At 55.9% G+C, this 21450-nt stretch overlaps 2 protein-coding genes across 12 annotated transcripts in view; one reads left to right on the top strand and one right to left on the bottom strand.

The window, feature by feature from the left end:
* Map4 (microtubule associated protein 4) overlaps positions 1 to 12565 on the top strand; it is a 171084-nt gene extending 158519 nt beyond the window's left edge. For 4 of the 9 annotated variants that reach the window (XM_023700695.1, XM_023700693.1, XM_023700699.1 and 1 more), the window contains 8 exons: positions 298 to 357; positions 465 to 736; positions 1631 to 1744; positions 3760 to 3852; positions 8444 to 8525; positions 8899 to 9011; positions 10354 to 10543; positions 10667 to 12565. In XM_023700695.1, the coding sequence (XP_023556463.1) occupies positions 298 to 357; positions 465 to 736; positions 1631 to 1744; positions 3760 to 3852; positions 8444 to 8525; positions 8899 to 9011; positions 10354 to 10543; positions 10667 to 10674 (932 nt within the window). In that variant the 3' untranslated portion in view covers positions 10675 to 12565. The remainder of the gene's footprint in view (positions 1 to 297; positions 358 to 464; positions 737 to 1630; positions 1745 to 3759; positions 3853 to 8443; positions 8526 to 8898; positions 9012 to 10353; positions 10544 to 10666) is intronic. The other 5 variants (XM_023700698.1, XM_023700701.1, XM_023700694.1 and 2 more) reach the window with 4 other exon arrangements.
* A 188-nt stretch (positions 12566 to 12753) lies between these two features.
* Positions 12754 to 21450, bottom strand: part of Dhx30 (DExH-box helicase 30) — a 29857-nt gene continuing 21160 nt past the window's right edge. For all 3 annotated transcript variants that reach the window (XM_004640696.3, XM_023700707.1, XM_004640695.3), the window contains 16 exons: positions 19291 to 19592; positions 18836 to 18956; positions 18034 to 18183; positions 16739 to 16891; positions 15726 to 16562; positions 15462 to 15537; positions 15258 to 15362; positions 14867 to 15042; positions 14474 to 14680; positions 14314 to 14395; positions 14048 to 14241; positions 13802 to 13961; positions 13568 to 13725; positions 13382 to 13485; positions 13163 to 13302; positions 12754 to 13080 (listed from right to left, as the gene is read on the bottom strand). In XM_004640696.3, the coding sequence (XP_004640753.1) occupies positions 12827 to 13080; positions 13163 to 13302; positions 13382 to 13485; positions 13568 to 13725; positions 13802 to 13961; positions 14048 to 14241; positions 14314 to 14395; positions 14474 to 14680; positions 14867 to 15042; positions 15258 to 15362; positions 15462 to 15537; positions 15726 to 16562; positions 16739 to 16891; positions 18034 to 18183; positions 18836 to 18956; positions 19291 to 19592 (3219 nt within the window). In that variant the 3' untranslated portion in view covers positions 12754 to 12826. The remainder of the gene's footprint in view (positions 13081 to 13162; positions 13303 to 13381; positions 13486 to 13567; positions 13726 to 13801; positions 13962 to 14047; positions 14242 to 14313; positions 14396 to 14473; positions 14681 to 14866; positions 15043 to 15257; positions 15363 to 15461; positions 15538 to 15725; positions 16563 to 16738; positions 16892 to 18033; positions 18184 to 18835; positions 18957 to 19290; positions 19593 to 21450) is intronic.

Below are 21450 nucleotides of genomic sequence, written 5' to 3'. Positions count from 1 at the left end.
AAAAAAAAAAAAGAACTGCAGGGAAGAGGGAATTGTAGCTGCTGGCCATACGCCTGACCCAGGGCTGTGTGGCTGGCTCCCCTTCCTGAGGCTCATTAGTCCAGCTCAGAGCAGATGTCCAGTCATTGTTGAGTGGACAATGGATTTTATCATTGGATGAACGCTCTGGGTTTTAGCGCTCTCCTATTTCTGTGTTGTATTTTTTGTTAGTCCATGTTTGTCATGCGTAATGAATGCGTTCATCACACCTCAGTCTTTTGGTCCCTTGCTGAGTGTGGTATGATTGTGTTTGTGCAGCTATTAAGGCTGAGGGCAGAGCCACCGACGCTAAGAAGACGGCAGGGAAGTCTGCCTCAGGTAACGCCCACCCTGCTACAGAAGCCCAGCTGAAGCCCACTTCTGTGCTTTCAGCCTCCCTTTTCCTCTCCCACTCAACCTGTGCTGCCCTCGCTTCTGCCGTGCAGCTGACCTGAGTCGCTCCAGGAGCACTCCCACCAGCTCTGGAAAGAAAACCACCACTCCCACAGGGGCTGCCCCCTCGGCTGCAGGGGCTTCCACCCGAGTCAAGCCCACCCCACTTTCCCGGCCCTCTGTGCCTCCTGTGGACAAGAAGCCCAGCTCCTCAGCCCCTAAGCTGAGCCGCCCAGCCACTACAGCCCCTGCCCCCGATCTGAAGAACATCCGCTCCAAAGTGGGCTCCACAGAGAACATCAAGCACCAGCCTGGAGGAGGCCGGGTGAGTCGGGGCTTCCATCCTTGGCACATCATCCCCCTGCCCTACTGTGTCTGCCACTGCACAGGGGCTGCCAGCTACAGAGCATGGGCTTGGGGACCACAGCCTGGCTCTCTGGTGGCAGGAAAGGGGTGGGGTATGCTGGGCTCCTTGCTTGCCCTTCCCATCTTGGGGGCTCCTGTCCTGTCCCCGGGGGTTTAGATGGACATCTTAGCGTGGAGGCCTCAGACTTCAAGGATGCTGGATTCTTAGCCCGCACAGTGATTGTCAGGCTACGCAGAGGCTGGAGTCTGGCTCAGTTCTGCAGCTGCAGCCTGGCAGGCACTATCTGAAAAGTGCTTCAGCCCTCCTTTGGGCTGAGCTGTTACTGGTGGTCCCATTCCCCTTGTCTCTGTTCCTAGGCCTTCATGATATCCGAGTTAAAGAGGTCTTAGTAACTTGGTCTGGTGGTTTAATTCTTTTGTTTCAGTGTACCTGGAGAGTGTGATGCTCCTGCCACCCGTTGGGGGCTCACTGTGGCCATGGCAGCTCATCCGAGGCGTAGCAGCACATTGGGGGCGGGGGGGGGGCGGCACTGTGGTTTGGAAATGCTAACCCCGTGCGCACTTATGTGGACTTCTTGGCCTTGCTTCCAACCTTGCGGTGAATGATGTCCCAGCTGCTTCTTGGTGACCCAAGACTTTGGCTTACATTCTTCTCCCTACGTTGCTATGCTCAGGGTCTCTTGGCTCAGTCTGTCCTGGGAAAGGGGTGCTTTTTCCTACAGCCCAAGGGAGACCTGCTTCTGCCCGGTGGCCTGGCCTGGATTTGCGTTTTCTATGGCCTTCTTCCATTCTTAGCTTTTGGGCTCTTTCACCCTTTTGGTTTGAAATTTGCCCTCCCTTTATCTCCATCCAGGCCAAAGTAGAGAAAAAAACAGAGGCGGCTCCCACAGCTCGAAAGCCTGAACCTAATGCAGTCTCTAAAACAGCTGGTCCCATTGCGAGTGTGCAGAAATCGCCTGCTGGGAAAGTGAGTTTTATTTAGACTCACCTCTGGGAGGTAAAAGATGGTAATGTTTCTCTTCCAGCCTGAGTCACTTTCTAAAGCACAACAGAATTGCACTTTGTAACTTGTCTTTAACTCGCTTCCACTGCTTCCCTGTGTTCCCTCTTCTGTTTGATGACTCACCCATCAGCAAAGTTTTGTACTTGGCACACTTAGAGTGCCAAGTTGGAAACCTAATAGCTCTTTTTTATTTGGGGGGCAGAGGGGTGCCAGGAATCAAACTCAGGTGCTCTCTATCAATAAAATACATCATCAGCCTTTTTTGAATTTTTTATTTTAAAGCTGTATGTGGTGGCATACACCTGTAATCCCAGCATTTGGGAGGCTGAGGCAGGAAGATCTTTGCAAGTTTGATACTAGCCTGGGCTACAAAGTGAGCTCAAGGCCATCCTGAATTGCATAGTGAGACCCTGTCTCAAAAAGATGGAGGAAAAAAAAAGTCCAGTTGGTACACATGCAGACATGTGGCACTCCCAGAGTGATTTCTCAAAAGAGTTGGTGACATCTGAGGCCCTGATGGCCCTTACAAAACTGCCTACAGCAAAGCTTTGTTTCTCCTGGTTCCCATGTCATCTTTAGCTGCTAACTCGGATATTCATCCAGTACAAACCCCCTCAATACAAGGAGTTTGGCAGAGGCAAACAGAAGAAACCCCAGGCCTCTGGCCCTCAGGTCCAGTTGGGGAAGTTGCGAATCACTTCGAGAGGCCTGTAGGGCCTATCAGACAGGCTCTTTTGTCATCACTGAGGTTGAGAAGAAGGTAGGAAGTGGCTCTCAGTAGATTTCTGTATCCTGTGGGGAGGTCTCAAGTTTGAAGGCTGTGACATTATGAAGCATGAAGGCAAGAAGTAAGCTGGCAGCTGTTCCTTCTCAAGAAGAACTCTGCTCCAGCCCGAGAGCCAGGTTTCCCGGAGTCACTGGTGAACAAGTGTGGTTGTGCTCAGGGTCACACTCCTGGTGTTCCTGCCTACAGCTGTTCTTTCTGCATATGAAACTCACAGGATATGGGGTTAGGCTTCTAGAGAGTTCTAGAAAGAAGGGTGGTGGACTTTAGAATCAAAAAGAAGTTCTTTCCAGGCGTATAAAATATTTATAATCCTGACTACTTAGGCTTAAATACATCAGAAATCTGAGCTCAGCCTGGCAACTTCCTAGGACTGTTTCAAAGCCAAAAAGAGGCTAGGAATGGAGTTCAGTGCAGGGCCCTGGGTTAAGTTCCCAGTACCAGAAAAATAATGCATCTGGGTTGGGCATGATAATATAGCCTATAATCCCAGTATTTGGGAGGCTGACGCAGTAACAACTCTGTAAAGTCAAGAGCAGACTGGGCTACATAGTAAATCAAAGGCCAGCCTGAACTGCATAAGGAGACCCTTTGTCAGAAAGCAAATGCACCCACCTGACAAGCACAAGGTCCCAAATTTAATCCCTGGTACCACAAAGCAAAACAAAATAATGATATAGCTAGTGCAAAACTTCTGTTGCTGTCTTTCTGGGTTGGGCCTGCGGTGGCCGTGAGGCCTGTGCTGCCCTGTTGTCCTGCTTCTGTTTGCATCTGCACAGCCCCTCTTCCTTCCTGGTAGCACCGGCTTCTCCGAGCAGTGTGGCGGCCTCGGGCGTAGGGACAGGTGCAGAGGTCAGTGCGCTCTGGGCTTGGGCCTGACCTGCACACAGGTGGGCAGGGCAAAGCCAAAGAAGGGGCGTGTGGCCTTGTGTGTCACCACAGTTCCTCAGGCAAAGTGAGGTCCACGCATCCCCTGCAGTGTTGGTGTAGCTGTGTCCTTTGTTCCTATGTCCCTTCCCTTGCTTGATCCTTCCAGTCTTCGTTCTGTGCTGTCCTTCACCTGCTCTGCCACAGTAGGGATGGAGATGCAGCCCCTCTCTGCCGCCGTGGCCCTGTGTAGCCTGCCTGCCTGCCTCGTGTCACTTCTAACCAGCTTCTCCCTTTGTGTTGTTTTTCCTGTTCTCTGATACTCCAGGTCCAGATAGTCTCCAAAAAAGCGAGCTACAGCCATATTCAGTCCAAGTGTGGTTCCAAGGACAATATTAAGCATGTCCCTGGAGGTGGGAATGTAAGTATACTCGCTGGCATCTGAGACACAGCCTGCTGTGGGACCCTGGTGGCCAGGCTGCAGCACAGGACAGAAGGCAGAACAGTCAATAGAGGGTGGCCTGGGTGCTAGGGGCAGTAGAGGACACTTACAGGAAAGATCTCACCTTGCTGTCCTGGGTGAGCCACTCTCCTTTCCCGATCCTCGAGTCCTTGCCTTTGTGAAGTGAGAATTAGTCCGATTCTGCTCCTCCCTCACCTCTTTCCCCTTTGTGTGGGTCACATCTCCCTCCTCCTCTTTCTCTCCTTGCCTTCTTGTCCCTTTGTGGTCTCTATTCTCCTTCCCTTGATTAGCTGGTCATGGTAGCATGTACCCGTAAGCCCCAGCATTCGGGGAGGCTGAGACAGGAGGCTGTCAATTTGAGCTCAGCCCGGGCAGCTTCGTGAGCCCCTGTCTTAACGCCGTGTGCATTTCCCTTGTCTCTATGAGTGCCTGCGCTCCAGGGCTCCTGCCTGAGCTGTTGGAGCCATCCGGGGCCCAGCCTGCACTGCTTCTCCTCAGCCCCGTGGCAGAGAACATCCATCTGCATCTCCTGTGGGCTCGCTCTGTCCCCATCCTTTCCGTCCTCGGCGGGTGACACCCTGACCCACGCATACCTTCTCTTCCCCCATGCCCCGTTCCCAGCCTCACACTCTGCCCTGGCCTTCCGCAGCCTGTCATTGCTGTGGGAGACTTCCTGTCCCATGGGAGCCTGGCCAGGTGACGGCCCCAGCTGGCTCCTGAGATAAGGCTGGCACAGAGAGCCCCTGAGGGCCCCGAGACACTGACCCTCCAGTCTCCTAGGGCTCTTGGTCCCAGGAGATGGGAAGCAGAGCTGGCTCCCTCGAGCATGAGATGCAGGCTGATTCGCATGTGGCCTGCTGTGTGCTCCAGAGCTCTGAAGACGGCCATCGCCTCCTTCGATGTTTTTTTCTCGCTGTGCAGTTCAGGCTAGTCTGGAACTCAGAAAGATCCTCCTGCCTCAGCCTTCCAAGTGCTGGGGTTACAGGCACAAGGGTGCGCCGTTACGCCCTATGATCTTTCCACGCCACCGCGCCGCCACCTGCACATGGCTACCAGCAGGCTTTTCTTAGTGTGGAAGCATTGTTCAGGGCGTCCACGAACAGCACTGCTGCTCTGACCAGTGCTTTGTGGCAGGAGGGTGAGAGCAGTGGCCATGGAAGCCTTCAGGACGGTGTGCCTCCCCTCGCCCTTCCACATCACCACCTCCTCGGACAGCCTCCACACGTAGCTTGCGCACCATTACACACATGCACATGTATGGCTGTGTGCAAGTTCTGCGCATACTAGTTCCAAGTGGGGTGCCAGGCAGCAGGGGAGGGCAGAGGGAAGGTTCCTCTCTCCATGCAGCCGCTTCAGTGGCAGCGCAGGTTGCAGATTGGTGGCGGTGCTCGTTCTAGTTCCCCAGCCCTGGGCACAGTGCTGGCAGCAGATGTTGATCGAGTGTGTGCCCGGGAGCCCTGCTGCGAGGGCTCAGGCCCACTGCCTGTGCCAGCTGTGCTGGAGGAGGGCGTCCTTGGGGGAGCAGCCATAGCTGTGCTGGCTGCGGGCTGTGCAGGGGAGCAGCAGGTGTTGGGCCAGCTGCGAGGGCACAGTCACGGTGGCTGCCCAGTGCTGGAGTGCGGGGTGATGGGGGAGCTGTGGCTCAGGAGGCATCCTTGCTAAGGGAATGAGCTCAGCCTTTAAGAAAAAGTTTTATTGTAAATATTTTTAAAATGTATACAAGAAAAACTACTCAAGTGAATTGGTACATACTGTATGCAGTTTACTGCCTGTAAGGTGAATGCTGGGGCTCCAGTGTTGACGTGCGTCAGGCACTGACAGCTGTGCATGCCAAGGCATCTTAGTAAATCTTAAAATTCTTTTTTTTTTTTTTTAATCTTAAAGTTCTTGTACTCAAGTGCTCCTCCATAGTTTTCTTTCCTCAGTCCTGCGGCTTGAACCCAGGACCTTTGCACTGTATACCGAGCCCTGTTTTTTGGTTTATTTTTTGATTTTAAGACAAGGTCTCACTATGTGGCCCAGGCTGACCCTGTGTGGCCCAGGCTGGCCTTGAGGCGATCCTCCTGCCTCAGTCTCCAGAATGCTAGGATTACAGGTATGCACCACCATGCCTGGCTCTTGTTTTATATTTTATTTTGATACAGAGCTTCCTAGACTGTCCATACTGGGCTCAAACCTGGGAACCTCTTGTCTCAGGCTCCCAGAGTGCTGGAATTACATTGGCCTGTGACACCATGCCTGTTTTGTTTTGTTTTGATGAGTTGACTGTCTTTTAATTAGTAGGCTTTCCTAGAATCTGGATTCTGTCAATTGCATCCCATGTTTTTTATTTATAACATAAATCCTTTGTCTTTGTGGAGATGGAACGTCCTGAGCTGTACCCCAACCCTTTATATTTTATTTGGAGACAGACTCCTGCTAAATTGCTCAGAGTGGCCTCCTTGGAATCCTCCTGCACAGTTGTCCTGAGCAGCGCCCCCACCTGTTGAAATGGACTTTTTACGTTTTTCCCTTTGTTTGTTTGTTTATTTATTTATTGTGTATTTAGGACAGGGTCTCATAGTGATCCTCTTGTTTTCAGCCTCCCAAGTGCTGGGATTACAGGCCTGTGCCTCCATGCCCAGTCTCAATTGCCGTCTCAGCACACGGGTGTGTGTGTGTGTGTGTGTGTGTGTGTGTGTGTGTGTGTGTGTGTGTGCAGCGGGGGGTGCAGCATAGCCCACTGGGGATCGGACCCCTGCCACTGCGCTCTGCCTGAGCAGGCGCTTCAGTTCCCTAAGCTGTCAGGCCAGCCCCCTTGCCCCTCAGTTTTGGCAAGGCCTCATCCTGTTGTTGTCACACTCTTGTGATTTTGTTGGTAAGTTGGTCTGTGGGCTCAAGTGCATCATGATGTGAGGGAGTCTCAGCCCAAGATTGCTTCCTTCTTTGGCTGGATTACAGCTGCTAATCCAAACTTCTCTCACCCACTGGGCCAGCAGAACAGCGTCCTGCTGGGTGGTACAGGCTGGGCTTCTGCATGTAATTTCCCCTGCATTACCGTCCTGGGTGCCGGTGCTCTGGGCACTTGTCCCTGCATCTGGGTTCTAGAGGAGGAGGCAGCAGTTAAACAGATGGAAGCTCCTGGCAAGCGCAAGGGTCTGAGTTCAGCCCCCAGTTTGGGGGGAGAGGGAGATGAGGGCTCACCCTGGAGGAGGCAGCACGGGCAGCTGAGCAGAGACTCTCCAGGCACACGCAGCACTGCTTGGCAGGCGAGGCAGGCCTGGGCAGATCGTGGCCTTGGTGGGCCTTGATCCTAGCACCTGGGAGGCCGAGGCGCAGTACCCCCAATTCGAGTCCTACCAGGCTGTGTGCTGAGAGTATCTGAAGGTGCAGAGGGCACGGCCATTCAGTGCTGTAGCGCCTCTGCCTCGGCTTCTCCAAAGTTTTCCCCCTTTTTGGGTTCAAACCACAAAAAGGAGCAATAATAGTAATAACGAAAGGCACTAATGTGTGGCACTTTCCTCTTACAAATTAGGAGGTTTAGTTTTTAGTCAAAATATGCAGTGCTGGAGGCTGTGGTAAGAGGACTGAGCCTCGATGTCTGTCATCCGAGGCAGCATTGCTGGTAAGCGGGTTGTCATCAAGGACCTGAGAATAAGTGGTGGCACACACCTGTGACCCCATGTTTAGGGAGGCTGAGGCAGGAGGGTTGCAGATTGGAGACCCTCCTGAGCAATTTCACTTTAAGACCCTGTCATAAAGTAAAACTCAAAAGGGCTGGAAAAAACAGTCCCAGTGCTTGCCCGGACATTTCTCCCAAGGAGGGTTCAGAGACACAAAGATTGCTGCTGCGGTATTTGTAGAAATGAACACCTCTGTGGAGGAATAACCTCCGTGTTCATCGTGAGTGGTGGGACCAGTTGATTCAGAGCAGAGATGATTCTGTGCCCTTCCATCCTTCATGGGAAACTGGTGCCTGCATGGAGTGGACAGTTATATATGGCCGTGCAGAGAGGGGAGGGTCCACACTGGTACTGCACACTTGGGAGGCTGAGGCAGGAGGGTTGCGGTTCAAGCCTAGCTTGGACACCTTTGTGACTTACTGAGATCCTGTCTCAAAATTTAAAAATTTTTAAAATACAGTGGGGTTGTAGTTCCTGAGTTCAGTTCCAATACCACCACTTCTCCTCTGTGACCCTTCCAAAAAAAAGAAAAAAAGAAACAGGTCAAAATATTATTCCAGGTGAGCCTTCTGGCAGCAGTTGTGGGGATATTTTGAGTTGGAACATGGACATTTCAGGAAAGCTGTGCCGTCCGGCTCTGGGGCAGGGTTGGGAGAGGAAGTGGGATGTGGGGTTTGCTCAGCTGAGCTGGAGTCGAGCCAGGGCCAAAGCCAGCACAAACCAGTGGCTCTTGTACCCACTAGGTAACAAGGCTGGTGTGGAGCAGACTGGGGTGGGAACGTAAAGAGGCTGCGAGGAAGCAGGGCCAGGAGGTGCACAGGCCGTGTGGGCGTGGCCCCCCTTCCCTGTTGTCCGAGGGGCACCACGTGCTTCCTTTCCCTCTTCAGGTCCAGATCCAGAACCAGAAGGTAGACATCTCCAAGGTCTCCTCTAAGTGCGGGTCGAAGGCGAACATCAAGCACAAGCCTGGTGAGTGGGATGCTGGGCCCGGCTGGTGTCCCCACCTGTGGGCAAGGGCATCTGCTTGCTTCCACGAGAACAGCCTGCTTTCTTTTCTTTGTAATACTGGGTCTTGAACCCAGGGCCTTCCTACTGAGTTTTGTCCCCAACACATTTTTAAAATTTCATACAAGGTCTTGCAAGTTGCCCAGGATGAGCTCAAATATGCAGTCCTCCTGCCTCAGCCTCCCAGAGTGCTGGAATCCCAGGCCGCCTCATTCAGACCTCCCCTTATAGTATCTTGGGCACACAGGCTTGGATAGTCTCAACTCCTCCAGGAGCCTGGCATTGTGCACAGGATTCATTCCCTGGCACGCTCTGTGACCAAGTGCTCTGGTTCCAGGTGGAGGAGATGTCAAGATTGAAAGCCAGAAGCTGAACTTCAAAGAGAAGGCCCAGGCCAAGGTGGGATCGCTGGATAACGTGGGCCACCTGCCTGCAGGAGGCACCGTGAAGGTAGGGAGTGGGCCACCCAGGAGCCACGGTGGGGGGTGGGGGTGCTAGGTTCAGGGTCCTGGCAGGTCCCATGGGGAGTGCAGCTTCCTCAGTGCAAGTACATGGGGGCTGAGTGTCACCAGGTAGCCCGGGCAGGAAGAGCCTCTGTGGGCAGCGTCGGTTGGCACCGCCCCTCAGTCTCCAGGAGCCATACTCACCCACGCTGTTGCTGTGTCCCATTGTCCTCCATCAGCCCAGGAGGCTGGAGAGGGGAGCCCTGGCAGCAGCCGCGCCTGGGGCTGGGTGCAGAGGCCCGGTGTCCTGGGTCCTGCACGCTGGCTGGGCTCCCTCCCTCCCTCCTCCCCGTGCCCCTCCTCGCTTTTCTTCCCTTCCTCCTTCCTTCCTCCTTCCATCCCTGCCTCCACAGTGCTGTGAGACCTCGGTGTGCGCCAAGGTGCTGTCTGTCCTTTGTTCCATGTCATAGTGGCTGGGGAACCGTGAGGTCTCGAGCTGCTCCAGGGCAGAGTGTGAAGGCAGGTGACCGGAGCTGCCGCCCGCCTCCCGCTGGCGTCCTGGGCTCTCGGGTTGTGGCCACCAAACCTGATACCCGTCCGCATGGAGTCTGTCTGCCTTGGTAGCGCGCTGCTTGGGCTTGGGCTCTCAAGCCTGGGCGAGGGCACGCAGACCCTCGGGCTCGTCCATTTCTTCTCAGTCCAAGCCTTGTGGGGTGTTTCAGCTTGTTTTGAGATGAGGACTCACTAAATTGGCCAGACTGAGGTCTGACTTGAATCCTGCTGCAGCCTCCCAGCCTGAGGGAATGACAGGCGTGTACCCCCAGGTTCAAGTAGTCTCTTTATTTACGTTCTGTCTCTTTATTATTTTTTATATTATTTTTCTAACACACAGGTCTGTTTCTTTGGCCTACGAGCTCCAAGTCCACAGAGGAGTTTCAGTGGCTCTCAGCTGTCCCCACTTCATTCGCTCTTCTTTGACCCCTCTACAGAGCCTCAGGGACCTCACCCCCTTGTCCTCCTGGACCTCGCCTTCTCGCACACCTTCTTCCCTCCTCCCTTGTCTCGGGGCCCATAGTGGTGGGTGCCATTGAGGAGGCCACAGTGTCAGTAGGATGCAGCCACCTAAGTGACTAGCGCTGAGGCTGCTCTAAGAGCGTGGGCTGTTCCAGGATGGCTCACACTTGTATGGCTTGGCATTCTGTGGCCAGTTTGTCCCAAGGATGCCAGGAGAGGGCAGGCATCATGAGATAGAGGGCCAGGTGGCGGGTGGGGACTGCGTGTGACACCACTGCCATCTCCATCCCACTCCCTGCTCACTGACCCCACACCGTCTCCATGTTTCATTGTAGACTGAGGGCGGTGGCAGCGAGGCCCTTCCGTGTCCAGGGCCCCCCGCTGGGGAGGAGCCGGCCGCCCCCGAGTCTGCGCCCGATGCTGGCGCCCCTGCTCCAGCTGGGGGCCTCAGTGGCCTCACCACCCTGTCAGGGGGTGGTGACCAAAGGGAGGCCCCGACCTTGGACAGCCAGATCCAGGAGACAAGTAAGTGGCTGGGCTCGGCCTGAGGGCCAGCCGGGGGCCTCGCCACTGGCCGGAAATTGAACTCCTTTGTTTTTTGACTGGAGTGTGGTCTGCATTTTAACAAAGTCACCTTTTATTTTCCAGGCATCTAATGATGACATTCTGGTCTCGTCTTCCGTCTCCCCTGTGTCCCTCTTTGTGTCTCCCCGCCCTCTCCCTCTCTTCCTCCCGTGTCCCTGCAGATTGAGACCTACAGGCTGACGTTCCGGGCAAATGCCAGGGCCCGCACCGACCATGGGGCGGACATTGTCTCCCGGCCCCCTCACTTCCCCGGCTCTCGCGCCCTTGGCTCCCTCTCCCGGGCTGCCCACTAGACCTGTGAGTGCCCGTTTGGGTCGGGCAGCCCTGCTAGGCCCCTCCTGGCTCCAGGCAGTGGCAGGCCCGGCCCCTTCCTGCTTTGCTCCTATCCCATTGCTAGCCACTGCCCCGCTGCAGGGTAGGCAGAAGAGTTGGGGAACCTTGTGGATCCAGGAGGGAGGAACTGGATTCCTACTCCGTTGTTTGGTTTTTTGGACCAAACCTAAAAGAAACTGACATACTCTCCCTCCTTCCCAGCCAACGTGGAGGGATGAGCAGGGTGGGTTCCGGGTGGTGGCCCTGCGCACCAGAGCCTGCCAAGTTTCCACCTTACCTTGTGACCCACAATGGTACCCACCATGCAGGCAGCACCAGCCCCCCACTCCCCACATTAGTTAGGGGCCGCTGCACTGCACACTGCTGCTTAGCATACCTGTCTAGCTGTCATCACACCCTTTCATGTGTCCCCAGTACCTCGTAGCCAGTGGAATAGTTGTACAGGTTGAAGCCATGTCTAAGAGGGTCTCAGTAGGTGCAAAGGGAGTGGGGAGGGAGAAGCCAGGCCTCCACCAGGAGGGCGAGGATGTCGGTGCTGCCCTGCGTGGGGTGCACACAGCCGGGATGCCATGGGCGGGAGCGAGGTGCGGGGTGGCTGTGTTGGGGTTCATGTGTGCTGCTTTTCTTCTCTAACCAAGAGGCTGGGTTTGGCATGTGTCTCATTCCCTGGGATTTGGTGGTCACTGCAAGGCAAGGCCAGTGCTGGAGAAGCAGGAGTGGGCTATGGGGTCAGAATCCCACAGCCTGACCTGCCACCCTGGGCCTTGTCCAGGGGACTGTGAGGTGTCAAGTGTTATGTGGACAGTGGGGAATCAGGTCTGGAAATTGGAAAAAGGCATGAGACTGGGGCCACGCACTCCCTTCTGGCTGAGTGAAGGGGCCAGCTGCATTGAGATCCCGGGGACCGAATGGACACAAAGATTCTTATTGCACTTGTATTTTTTGTATTAAAAGTTTGCATGGTTTCTAATAAAGGATTAAAACAGAAGTTTGTAGTGAAGTGGCCTGGGCGCTTCCAAGGGCTTCTCCAGAGGGCATCTTCTGCTGCGCAGACTTGCCTGGGAGGTGGCCGCAGCGGTGGCAGCTGGCCTGGACGTCTCTGGCCATCCTCTCTACGTTGAGGGGAAGGTGCCCTGCGCCAGACGCTACTTCTTTGGGAAGGCGCCTTTTGGACAGTGAGCTGGGCTGCTCCCTCCTCTGCTGTGCCAGTGACTTCAGAGCACTGGAGCCATTGGCAGGAAGTGGGGAGAAGCAAGCAGCAGTGCTGAGGTGGGGAGGCACCGGGCTGCAGTTACTGCTCCCTCCCTGAGGCCACTCCTGGGGCTACTAGCATGCTGAACTCTGGCAGGCTTCTTGGCCAGGGGTTGGGAGAGGACAGTAGCCAATGTGGGCAGCTTCCTTGGCAGGGCCACAAGTCTACCTGAGGCTATCTGGCCATTGTTGAGGGTCCCAAAAGCCAGAGGACCTGCGAAGGTTGACCCACCAGGTAGGGACTATTGGCCCCTGCGTGATGGGGACTTTGCAGCCACTTCGGGCTGGAACATTTCTCTACTTCCCAGCCATTACCCATGTCTGTGATTCTGTTGTACTGATTTCGAGTAAATAAAGCTGCCTGATATTCCACACACAGCCCTGCGTGTAGCCTATCTGTCCCCCTCCTTCCGGTGGATCCACCATGTACTGCACACACCAGTCTGTGGCTGTCACCAAGGCAAGCCTCTACAATGTCACCATAAGCTGCTGCTCAGCTCTCGACATGGACCTGGTGGAGGAGGTGCCGTGGCCCTCAGAGCGGCGCCCCTAGTGGAGAGCGATGCTCACAAGGGATAAATAGAACTTTATTTTAAATAAACATTTGCACTCTGTACACAGCCCCAGCGGAAGAGGGGCTCAGTCGTCCGCTGTCTTGCGCACGTCAAAGCTGCCACAGGGTCCTCGCAGCAGCTCTGCCACCAGCGCAAGCAGCTGCCCATGCTCCTGCTGTACAATGGGCGGAAGCGCAGCCAGCTCACTGCGCAGGCTGCGCTCTACCATGCGGCCCAGGGCCCGGCGCAGCTCCCGAAGCAGCCGCACGGTTCTTGAGTCCCCCTCAAGTCGCAACAGGTCACTGTCACTTAGGGAGACGGTGGCACGTCGTCCATCATCTGGGGGGAAAGAGATGGCAAGGAATTGATGGGAAGCCAGGCCTGAGGACACGGTGCAGGGTAAAGATGTGCAGACACCCACCCCGGACGTGGATGTCCCCGTCGGTCAGGAGCAGCACTGCTAGAGGGTGCACCTGGGAGGAGTCCCGCACAAAAACGCTGCCATTGGACTTGACGGCCATGAAGTAAGTCAGCCACCGGCTCCTTAAGCGCGTGGCTTCCCTAGGGAAGCAACACAGGGCTGGATGAGGCTGCCCCTCAGCCCTCCCCAGCTGCCTATCTTGTCTTGCCTGTCCCTCACCTGTTAATGGTCGACTTGTGCAGCAGGATGTTGCCAGATTTGGTCCTGTAAGTGACACTGTTGGGCTTAAACTTCCCCTGCCGGGTCACCTTGCCCTGCCGCACCTGCAGGGGCGGAGAAGGTGAGCAGGACACAGGGCAGGGCAGGGCAGGAAGCCAGGCGTCACTCTGCCCCACCAGGACGCACCTGAATGAGGTTGGGGTACAGCCCGGCCATGAGCACACCCTTCACCAGCTCCTCCTCCTCACTGTACTCATTGCACTGTGCTGAGGGCAGCGTGCAGTCCGAGGGCTTTCCCACCAGGAAGGCCTCGTAGATGTTCTCAGAGAACTGCTTGATGAGCCCTGCAGGGAAGCCAGAGTGAGCGGGGGCGCTGTGGGGTGGGTGCGTGGGCCGTGTGGGCAGGCGGCCGGGGCTGACCGTGGATGAAGCGCAGGCTGGGTGCGTACAGCAGGTTCTCCTCCAGGTAGTTCTCCCGCGACGTGCGGTCCTGCCAGCGCAGCACCTCCTCCCAGCCGGCCACAGCACGCACAAAGGCCAGATGGTCACTGCCACTGTCATGGCTCAGCAGTGCCTTCACCTGGGGAGAGATGGCACCGGGGTACTGGGTGGGGGCCAGGGCGCCTTGCGCATGCAGAGGATGGGCAGGAAGGGACAAGCTCTGACCTTGTCTACCTCTGCACGGTTCTGCAGGCTGCTGCTGAAGGGGTCCCGGGTGAGGCAGGAGACCACCACCAGCAGCGGGTGCAGGCAGCGGAAGATGGCAGCCAGCACTATGGCCTTGGCCAGCCGTGGGTCCGTGGAGATGTGGGCCAGGCGCTGGCCCAGGGTGGTCAGGTACTCGCGCTGGTCTAGCACACCTGCAAGAGCAAGGCTGTCAACCCCAGCCAAGCCCCCCAGCTCTGCTCTGCCTAGCCCAGAACCCCACACACCAATCTCCTGGAGCAGGATCACAGCCTCATCCACTGCCTTGATGTTGGGGCTGTCCACGGCCTTGGAGAGGAACTCCACTGCCTAGCAAAGACAGGGGGTGCCCGTGAGCCTCGTGCCACCTGCCCCAGCCCAGTCCCTTACCCACCACATCAGCCGCACCGTCTTCTCAGGCATGTGGATCTTGGCCTGCAGCACCAGGTTCTCCAGGGGTGTGCGCAGGATCTCGGGCACCTGGAAGGGGGCCATCTTCTCCAGCCGGCTCCGTGGGAACAAGTGATAGGCGAAGCCTGACTGGCAGCGGCCCGCCCGGCCTCGGCGCTGGATCACGTTTGCTCTCGACACCCACACGGTCTCCAGGCAGGACACCTGGGGGAGGGCAGGTGGTTGCCAACTCGCCAGCGGCTTTGCAGTGCTTTCCCACAGCTCCAATAAAACCCGCAGCGGATCCCCCACAGGGACAGACCCCAGGCAGGGCCTCCACACAGCACGGGCCTAACGCACAGCTGGGGCAGGCCACCAGGGAACTGGCAAGGCCCAGGAAAGAAGCACCACCTTGGTCTTGAGGTCGTAGCGCTCCTCCTTATGCAGACCGCTGTCCACTACATGTACAATGTCGTTGACCGTGATGGAGGTCTCCGCAATGTTCGTGGCCAGGACAATCTTGCGCACCCCGACTGGAGGCTGCTGGAATATGGCCTTCTGGTCCATCATGGGGATGTTGGAGTGCACTGACAGGCAGCAAGACGCATGCTGGTTACGGGCACTGCTCCTGCCACAACCAGCCCCGCCCAGGAGGGCCTTCTGACCCCACCTTGGTGAAACTGAGGACCAGATCAATGAGATGCCCCAGGAAAAGTGGTGCGACTGGTCAGAAGCCTGTGCCCTCCAAGCCACCGCTGGGCCATGCCCAGGACGTAGGGCCGAGTCTGCTTGCAGCTCTCACCTGGCAGAATGAGGTACTTGCTCTCGTGAATGCCCAGGGCCTCCTGCAGGCGCTGCTGCACTCCCTTGATCTCCTGCCACCCGGGCAGGAAACACAGGATCCCACCTGCAAAGGGCCTATATGCATGAGCCAAGTGCTCTTGCCGGTGGGCAGTGGCTGGTGGGCACTGGGGCGGGCATGGCTGGGTGAGGGTAGAGCACCCACCTGGCTCTCCATGGGCATCAATATGCAGAACCAGGTCAGTCACGAGGTCCAAATCGAGGGCACATTCATCCTCAGACTGGGGAGGGGGCAGAGAGGCTGCAGTTACGTCAATGCCGACCAACCCTCACGTCCTTGCCACATGGGCAGCACTGTTCTCACGTCTTACCAAGGACACTTGGCGAGAGCGTGCCCCAGGGCACCTAACACAGGGACGGGGAAGGGATCTGCAGGGCAGGCCTAGGCCACAGGGCACATTTCTCTCACCTCATGGTGCCGGTGTCGGTGTGGGTACTGGTGTTTGCCCAGTTTGACCAGGATGTCCTCCAGGTAGTGCTCCTTCACAGGGTACATGAAGCCAGGCACCTTGATGACAGGGCAGCCACCAAAGTAACGGGAAAAGCGCTCATTGTCGCCTGTGGCGCTCATGAGCACTAGCCGCAGGGCAGGGTTGAGCCGCTGCAGGCCCTTGAGCAGGATGAGGAGGAAGTCCGTGTTCACATCGCGCTCATGGACCTCGTCCACGATGACGTGGCTCACGCCCTCCAGGCTGGGGTTGCTCTGCAGCTTGCGCAGCAGGATGCCCACGGTGCAGAAGAGCAGAGCCCCGCCCCGCGCTGGGGGCTTGCTCTCCAGGCGCACCTGAAAGCCCACATTCCGGCGCAAGGAAGGGCCCAGTTCGTGGCTGACCCGCTGTGCCACAGACACAGCTGAGATGCGGCGGGGCTGCGTGATGATCACATTGCAGCGGGCCCCACGGCCCTCGGTCACATAGCGTTCCAGCAGCAGCTGGGGGATGCGCGTTGTCTTCCCACAGCCTGTGTCACCAGAGATGACCACCACGGGATGCTGCTCAATGGCATTGAGGATGGTGTCCCGGTGAGGGTCCACAGGGAGCTGGGGCGCTTCCTGCCAGATGGGCCCCCGTCGCCGCCACAGCTCTAGCAGGCTTTGGCTCAAGCGTACCTCCTCGGCCTCAGTGAGAGGCACAAAGGGCTTGCCAGTGATGGGGTCATTCAGCGGCCCCGAGTCTTTGCCCAGGGGCAAAAGGTCCTCACTCTGCAGCCGGAGCTCAGGTGAGAGCCAGGAATTTTCCACAGGGTACTGGGGAACAAGGAGACATGGAAAGTGGTGACAGGGAAAGGCAGTCTTCCTCCACTATGGGGCTCACTGGCTCAGGTGCTAGGGCCCCACCTGTGGGCAGAGGACTCAGACCACGACCACCCTGGGCCCTCCTGGGCCACTGGAAGGCAAGGAGGGGATGGCAGACGGCCACTCACATGGTTTAGGAAGGTCTCTATCTTGCGGAGAATGGGCTCTGGCACCTGGATGGTGCATGGCCGGCGCTGGGTCTCGCCCAGCTCCCTCAAAGAGGCCAGGTTGTACATGGCATGGGTGAGTGGTTCGTTGTTCCTGTCTACCAGGCCCAGGCTCTGAAAGGAGATGTGGGCTTCAGGCTGTGCTCCAAGTTCACATAAGCTTGGAGCACCATAGAAATGCGAGGTCAAGCAATAGCAGAGTTTGGTTTTGGGCTGAAAACCACAGTGATAAATTAGGAACCAGGAAATCAAGAATCTCTACAAAATGAGTTAATTTTAAGTAGGTAGCTTAAGAGCTAAACCTCTGTGCCCCAGCATGGTGCTGAGGACAAAGCTCTCCCACCTCACAGGGCCTGGCACAGGACCCCAGGCACCCCCAAGCAATACTTCACGGCCTTGCACACACCTCCTGATCACTGCATGGCCCTCCATCCCACGCATGACCCATCCAGACAGGACAGGACCTTCCCAAAAGGCAGCAACCTGGTAACATGAGTCTTTAAAGGCGAAGACGACCTTGTGTCCCCACATGCCTAGAGTCATTAAGAGTCCCGCGTTCCCCCACCTGGCGAGGTCAGCTCTGCTGTCTTCCAAGGCCAGAACCATGTGCACCCTCCCTAGGAACCCTTTCCCTCCTCGAGCTTCCCCCTCTTACCCCAGGCACAGAGAAAGGGCCTCTGGCTTGATCAGGGCAGGTTGCAACCAGCAGCCTCTGATGAACTAAGCAGCCTTTTGGCTTGTGTGTCACAACTGCCACTGCCAGGAGCCACTCCTCCCGCATGGTCTCTGCTGCCTTACACCATCGCTGTGGGGCCATCCCACAGCTCCCTGCACCCTGCCCTCCTCCACCAGGCCCGCACTGCTACCCCGCTTGCTTGACCTGCACCATGGCTCCCAGGGCCACGCTCGCTCTGTACTAGCACCTACTGCTGCAGACCTGGCTGTCCAGGCACGGTGCAGTGGCCACTGTGGCAGAAGCACAACTCTGCCTACGCTGTGACACTCCCTCCTCCCTGCTCCTCCCTGCATCCCCAGCTCAGGTCACAGCTCCTTCTGCACCTGAGTGTGCTGCCCCTTGCAGCTCCGCACCGCTCAGGAGGAGCAGGCCCTTTCTAGCTATATTCTGGACTGGCCCAGCACTGCCCAGGGGCCAAGGGGAACCTTTAGGAAGAGCAGCCCAGGTGGCTGTGTGTCAGGGCAAAGGCCTGGTGTGGCCGTGTCCCACAGGGCATGACCTGGGATGCTCTTGGACTCACCTTCAATTTTTTACAGGCCAAAGCTGCTGCCTTATTCTCAGCCTCTGCTTTGCGGCGCCCTTTGGCAACAAACGTCATGGGACAGGGCCAGAGTAGCGTGAGTGTAGATAGCTTGGTCTTGGTACCCACGGTGTGGAACTGCATGAGGTTCTACACAGAAAGTAGGCAAGGTCATAAGGACAGAAGCAAAGGATAATGGTGACATTTCAGGACCCCCAGGTCCCCAAAGAGCTAGCCATGGTCTCAGGTGGTGCCAGTCCCTGGAATCTCACTGCACAGCCAGAAGCAAGCTGGACATCCACTGCCACTGTACCTCAGCAGAAGTTAGTACCCACACCATGCCAGCCCATGCCCTGCCTGGAACAAAAAGCCTTGCTTAACCCAAGCAGCGGCAGATTCACCCTTCCCTAAGACCCCCACTGCCCGTCCCCATTACGGTCTTTGCTCCTGGGTACTGAGCACGGACACACACGGTGCAAGCATTTGTACCCAGCACCTGCATGCCAAGCTACATTCCCAGCCCTCTAAATATTATTTAGACAGGGTTCACTAAATTGCTAGACTGCCTAGGCTGGGCCTGAACCTATGATAACTCCAGCCTCAGCTCCCAGGGTACTGGGATTAGTGAGCGCTGCTGTGTCTCACTTCTGTTTTAGATTTTGCTTCCATCCCTGCTGTGTCACCCCCAATTGCACCCTGCTCCTGCCCTGCCAGTGGAGCCCCGAGACGCCTTTCATCCGCATCTCAAGGGACACAGGGGAGCGAGCTGCCCTGATGCACTCTCCCAGGAGGCCCAGCTCACCTTAGCCGTAGATGACGATGTTGCAATCTGAATCACCTTGGCCAGAAGGTTCTTGGGAAGTGGAAACTGGGTCAGGGCCCTCACAGCACTGTCATCATCTGTCATTTCAAATGAACCCCCCCTGGGAAGACCAAGAATTTGGGTGCAAAAGTTTGCTTTTCTTCTGGGCCAATGTCCCAAGGCTCTGAGACCTGGGGGCTGCGCCATGCAAGGGTGAGGGGACAGGTAGAACAGAGTGGAGGGCAGCAGCAGACAGAGGGGCGCAGAGAATGTGGGGACCTATGCAAAGGGACACCCAGTCGTAGCACAAGACCATGGTAACTACAGCAGGTGTCCCACAGATGGGCAGACACAAAGTGAGGGACAGGACACGTCGGATGGACAGTGGGACAGAGCCTCGAGTCTGAGCCTCCAGGGATCACCCCCACACAGATGTTGCCGCTTCCCTGCCACACCTGGAGTCCCGGAGTGGTGTATGGGAGTCCTGCTGCGTCATGGACAGGAACTCTGTGACATCGATGGTCCCCTCTTCCAGCTCTTCCTCCTCATCCTCCTCTTCCTCCCGGCCCATGGAACGAGACAGGCTCCCAGGGCCAACCGGCCGCATGCTCTCCGGATTCAGCTGCCGCCAGGACGTGGTAGGCATGGTGGGTTCTGGACGCCACCAGCTGTCAGCCGGGGACCCAAAGCGGTCAGCTAGCACTCGGTACTTTGCAGCATCGAACAGTTCATTCCTGGGACCCAGCAGCCCCCAGCCCTGAGGGGCAAAGGGACACATGAGGATCACCCCATCCAGAAGGTGAGGCAGCCTGGACCCTGGTCAGCTACACTGAGTCCCCCTAACCTCTCGCAAACCCCCCTCCCCCAGTCTACAAAAGGGCACGAGAGAGCACAAACAGGCCTGGGCTGACAGAAGGTAACAAGATAAAGGCCTTCAGCTACGAGACCGAAAGAGTAAAGGAAATGAAATCCACAGGGACGCCGAAGCTGGCAGACCCCGTAGTGATGAGCAGCTGCAGCTGGCGCAGCCCACACCGCCAAGCAACTGCAACTTCAGACACACGGTTGGAGGTGGGTGCAGTCAGAAGAAAGGACAAGTGTGGGTAAAGCCACAACACAAAACATCCAATACAAGCTCAAGGGTCCAAGTCCAACACGTGACAATAAGGTGTGTTTCTCCACTCCAGCTGCAGTCTATCTGATGAGACCAAGAGTGACCCATCACCAAGAACAAAAATACAGCAGTGAGAGGCGCAAAGGGGAGAGGACATGGGAAGAATTCAGATGTGTCCTATGCCCGTGTGTGTACCAGCTCCCCACAAAGAGCCAGTCTCTATGAGCTCAAAAAAGGCTAATAACAAATAATTGGAATAATTAGGTAAAACTTCCTATATTTATTTATTTATTTTTTTAAAAAAATATTTATTTATTTTTATTTATTACATTTATTTATTGTGTGTGTGTGTGGCCAGCTCAGCCCACCAGGGGGCGGGGCTGGCTGGCATGTGGTGCTGGGGGATTGAATCGCGGTCCCTGAGTGCTTTGCCAAGCTTGTTTCAAGTAGGTGCTTTAGACCACTGAGCCATCTCTCCAGCCCCAACTTCCTATATTTAAATAAATGTATAAAATGATTATGAATGAGTATAACCCAAGGAGGTAAAAGATCTGTACATTAAGAAGTATAAAACAATGATGAAAGACTGAGAAAAACACACACTAAAAGCTATTCATAGATAAATTAGTAAATGCTTCCAAATGTTACACACAGGCTCAGTGCAATCTCGCATAGTTCCAATGGTATTTTTCAAAGAAAAACCACTGCTGACTCAGGAAGTCAAGGTAGGTCACTCAAGTCTGAAGCCAAGCTAGGCAACTTATCAAGATTTAAAAGTAAAAAGGACCAAAACACAACTGTAATACCAGCACTCCGGGGACGCTGAGGCAGGACTGCAAATTCAGGCCTAGCCTAAGCAACTTAGTCCAAAGGCCCTGGGCTCAATCCTAAATATGGGCAACGGGAATGCACGGTGGTGCGCACTTGGGCCATTGGGACACAAAGACCCCAAATTCACAGCCAGCCCAGGATACATGACGACACCATCTCAAAACAAAAAAACAAAAAACAAAAGAAACCTCCCTGAGGGGCAAATTCCTCTTGGGTTGACAGCCCTTATACACGAGATAAGTTTTGAGGTTATACACAGAAGAGAGGCTTGCCGATCCCAAGCTCCCAGGGACATGGAATAGAGAAGACATCTCAGAGGGTTAGAAAGCAAGCATGACCTACAGAGAAAGGGAAGCAAGGTCACCAGGCAATGCCAGAGCCAGAGCACTGAAGCCGAGCAAGGCCAACGAAAGCTGACGGCTCTGCCACTAGCCTGGGTCAGGCACTCAGCGGTCACCTAGTGACCACAGCTAATGCCACGATCTCCAGGGACAGGAAGGTAACCAAGGCCAGACATGACACTGGCATGGACAAAACACAAACCAGAAGCACAGGGTCGATTTGCCCTGGGAACAGAGCCAAGGGAATCAACTGGGAGACAGTACATTTGAGATCATGGGCGGGTACTCTTAAGGGAACACATGTGAAAGTTCACCATCAAGACAGAAGA

This window comes from Octodon degus, unplaced genomic scaffold, assembly GCF_000260255.1.
Source record: "Octodon degus isolate 3935 unplaced genomic scaffold, OctDeg1.0 scaffold00126, whole genome shotgun sequence".
Classification (NCBI taxonomy): Eukaryota; Metazoa; Chordata; class Mammalia; order Rodentia; family Octodontidae; genus Octodon; species Octodon degus.
Note: the sequence above shows the minus strand (reverse complement) of the source record. Positions and strands in the feature narration are given on the sequence as shown.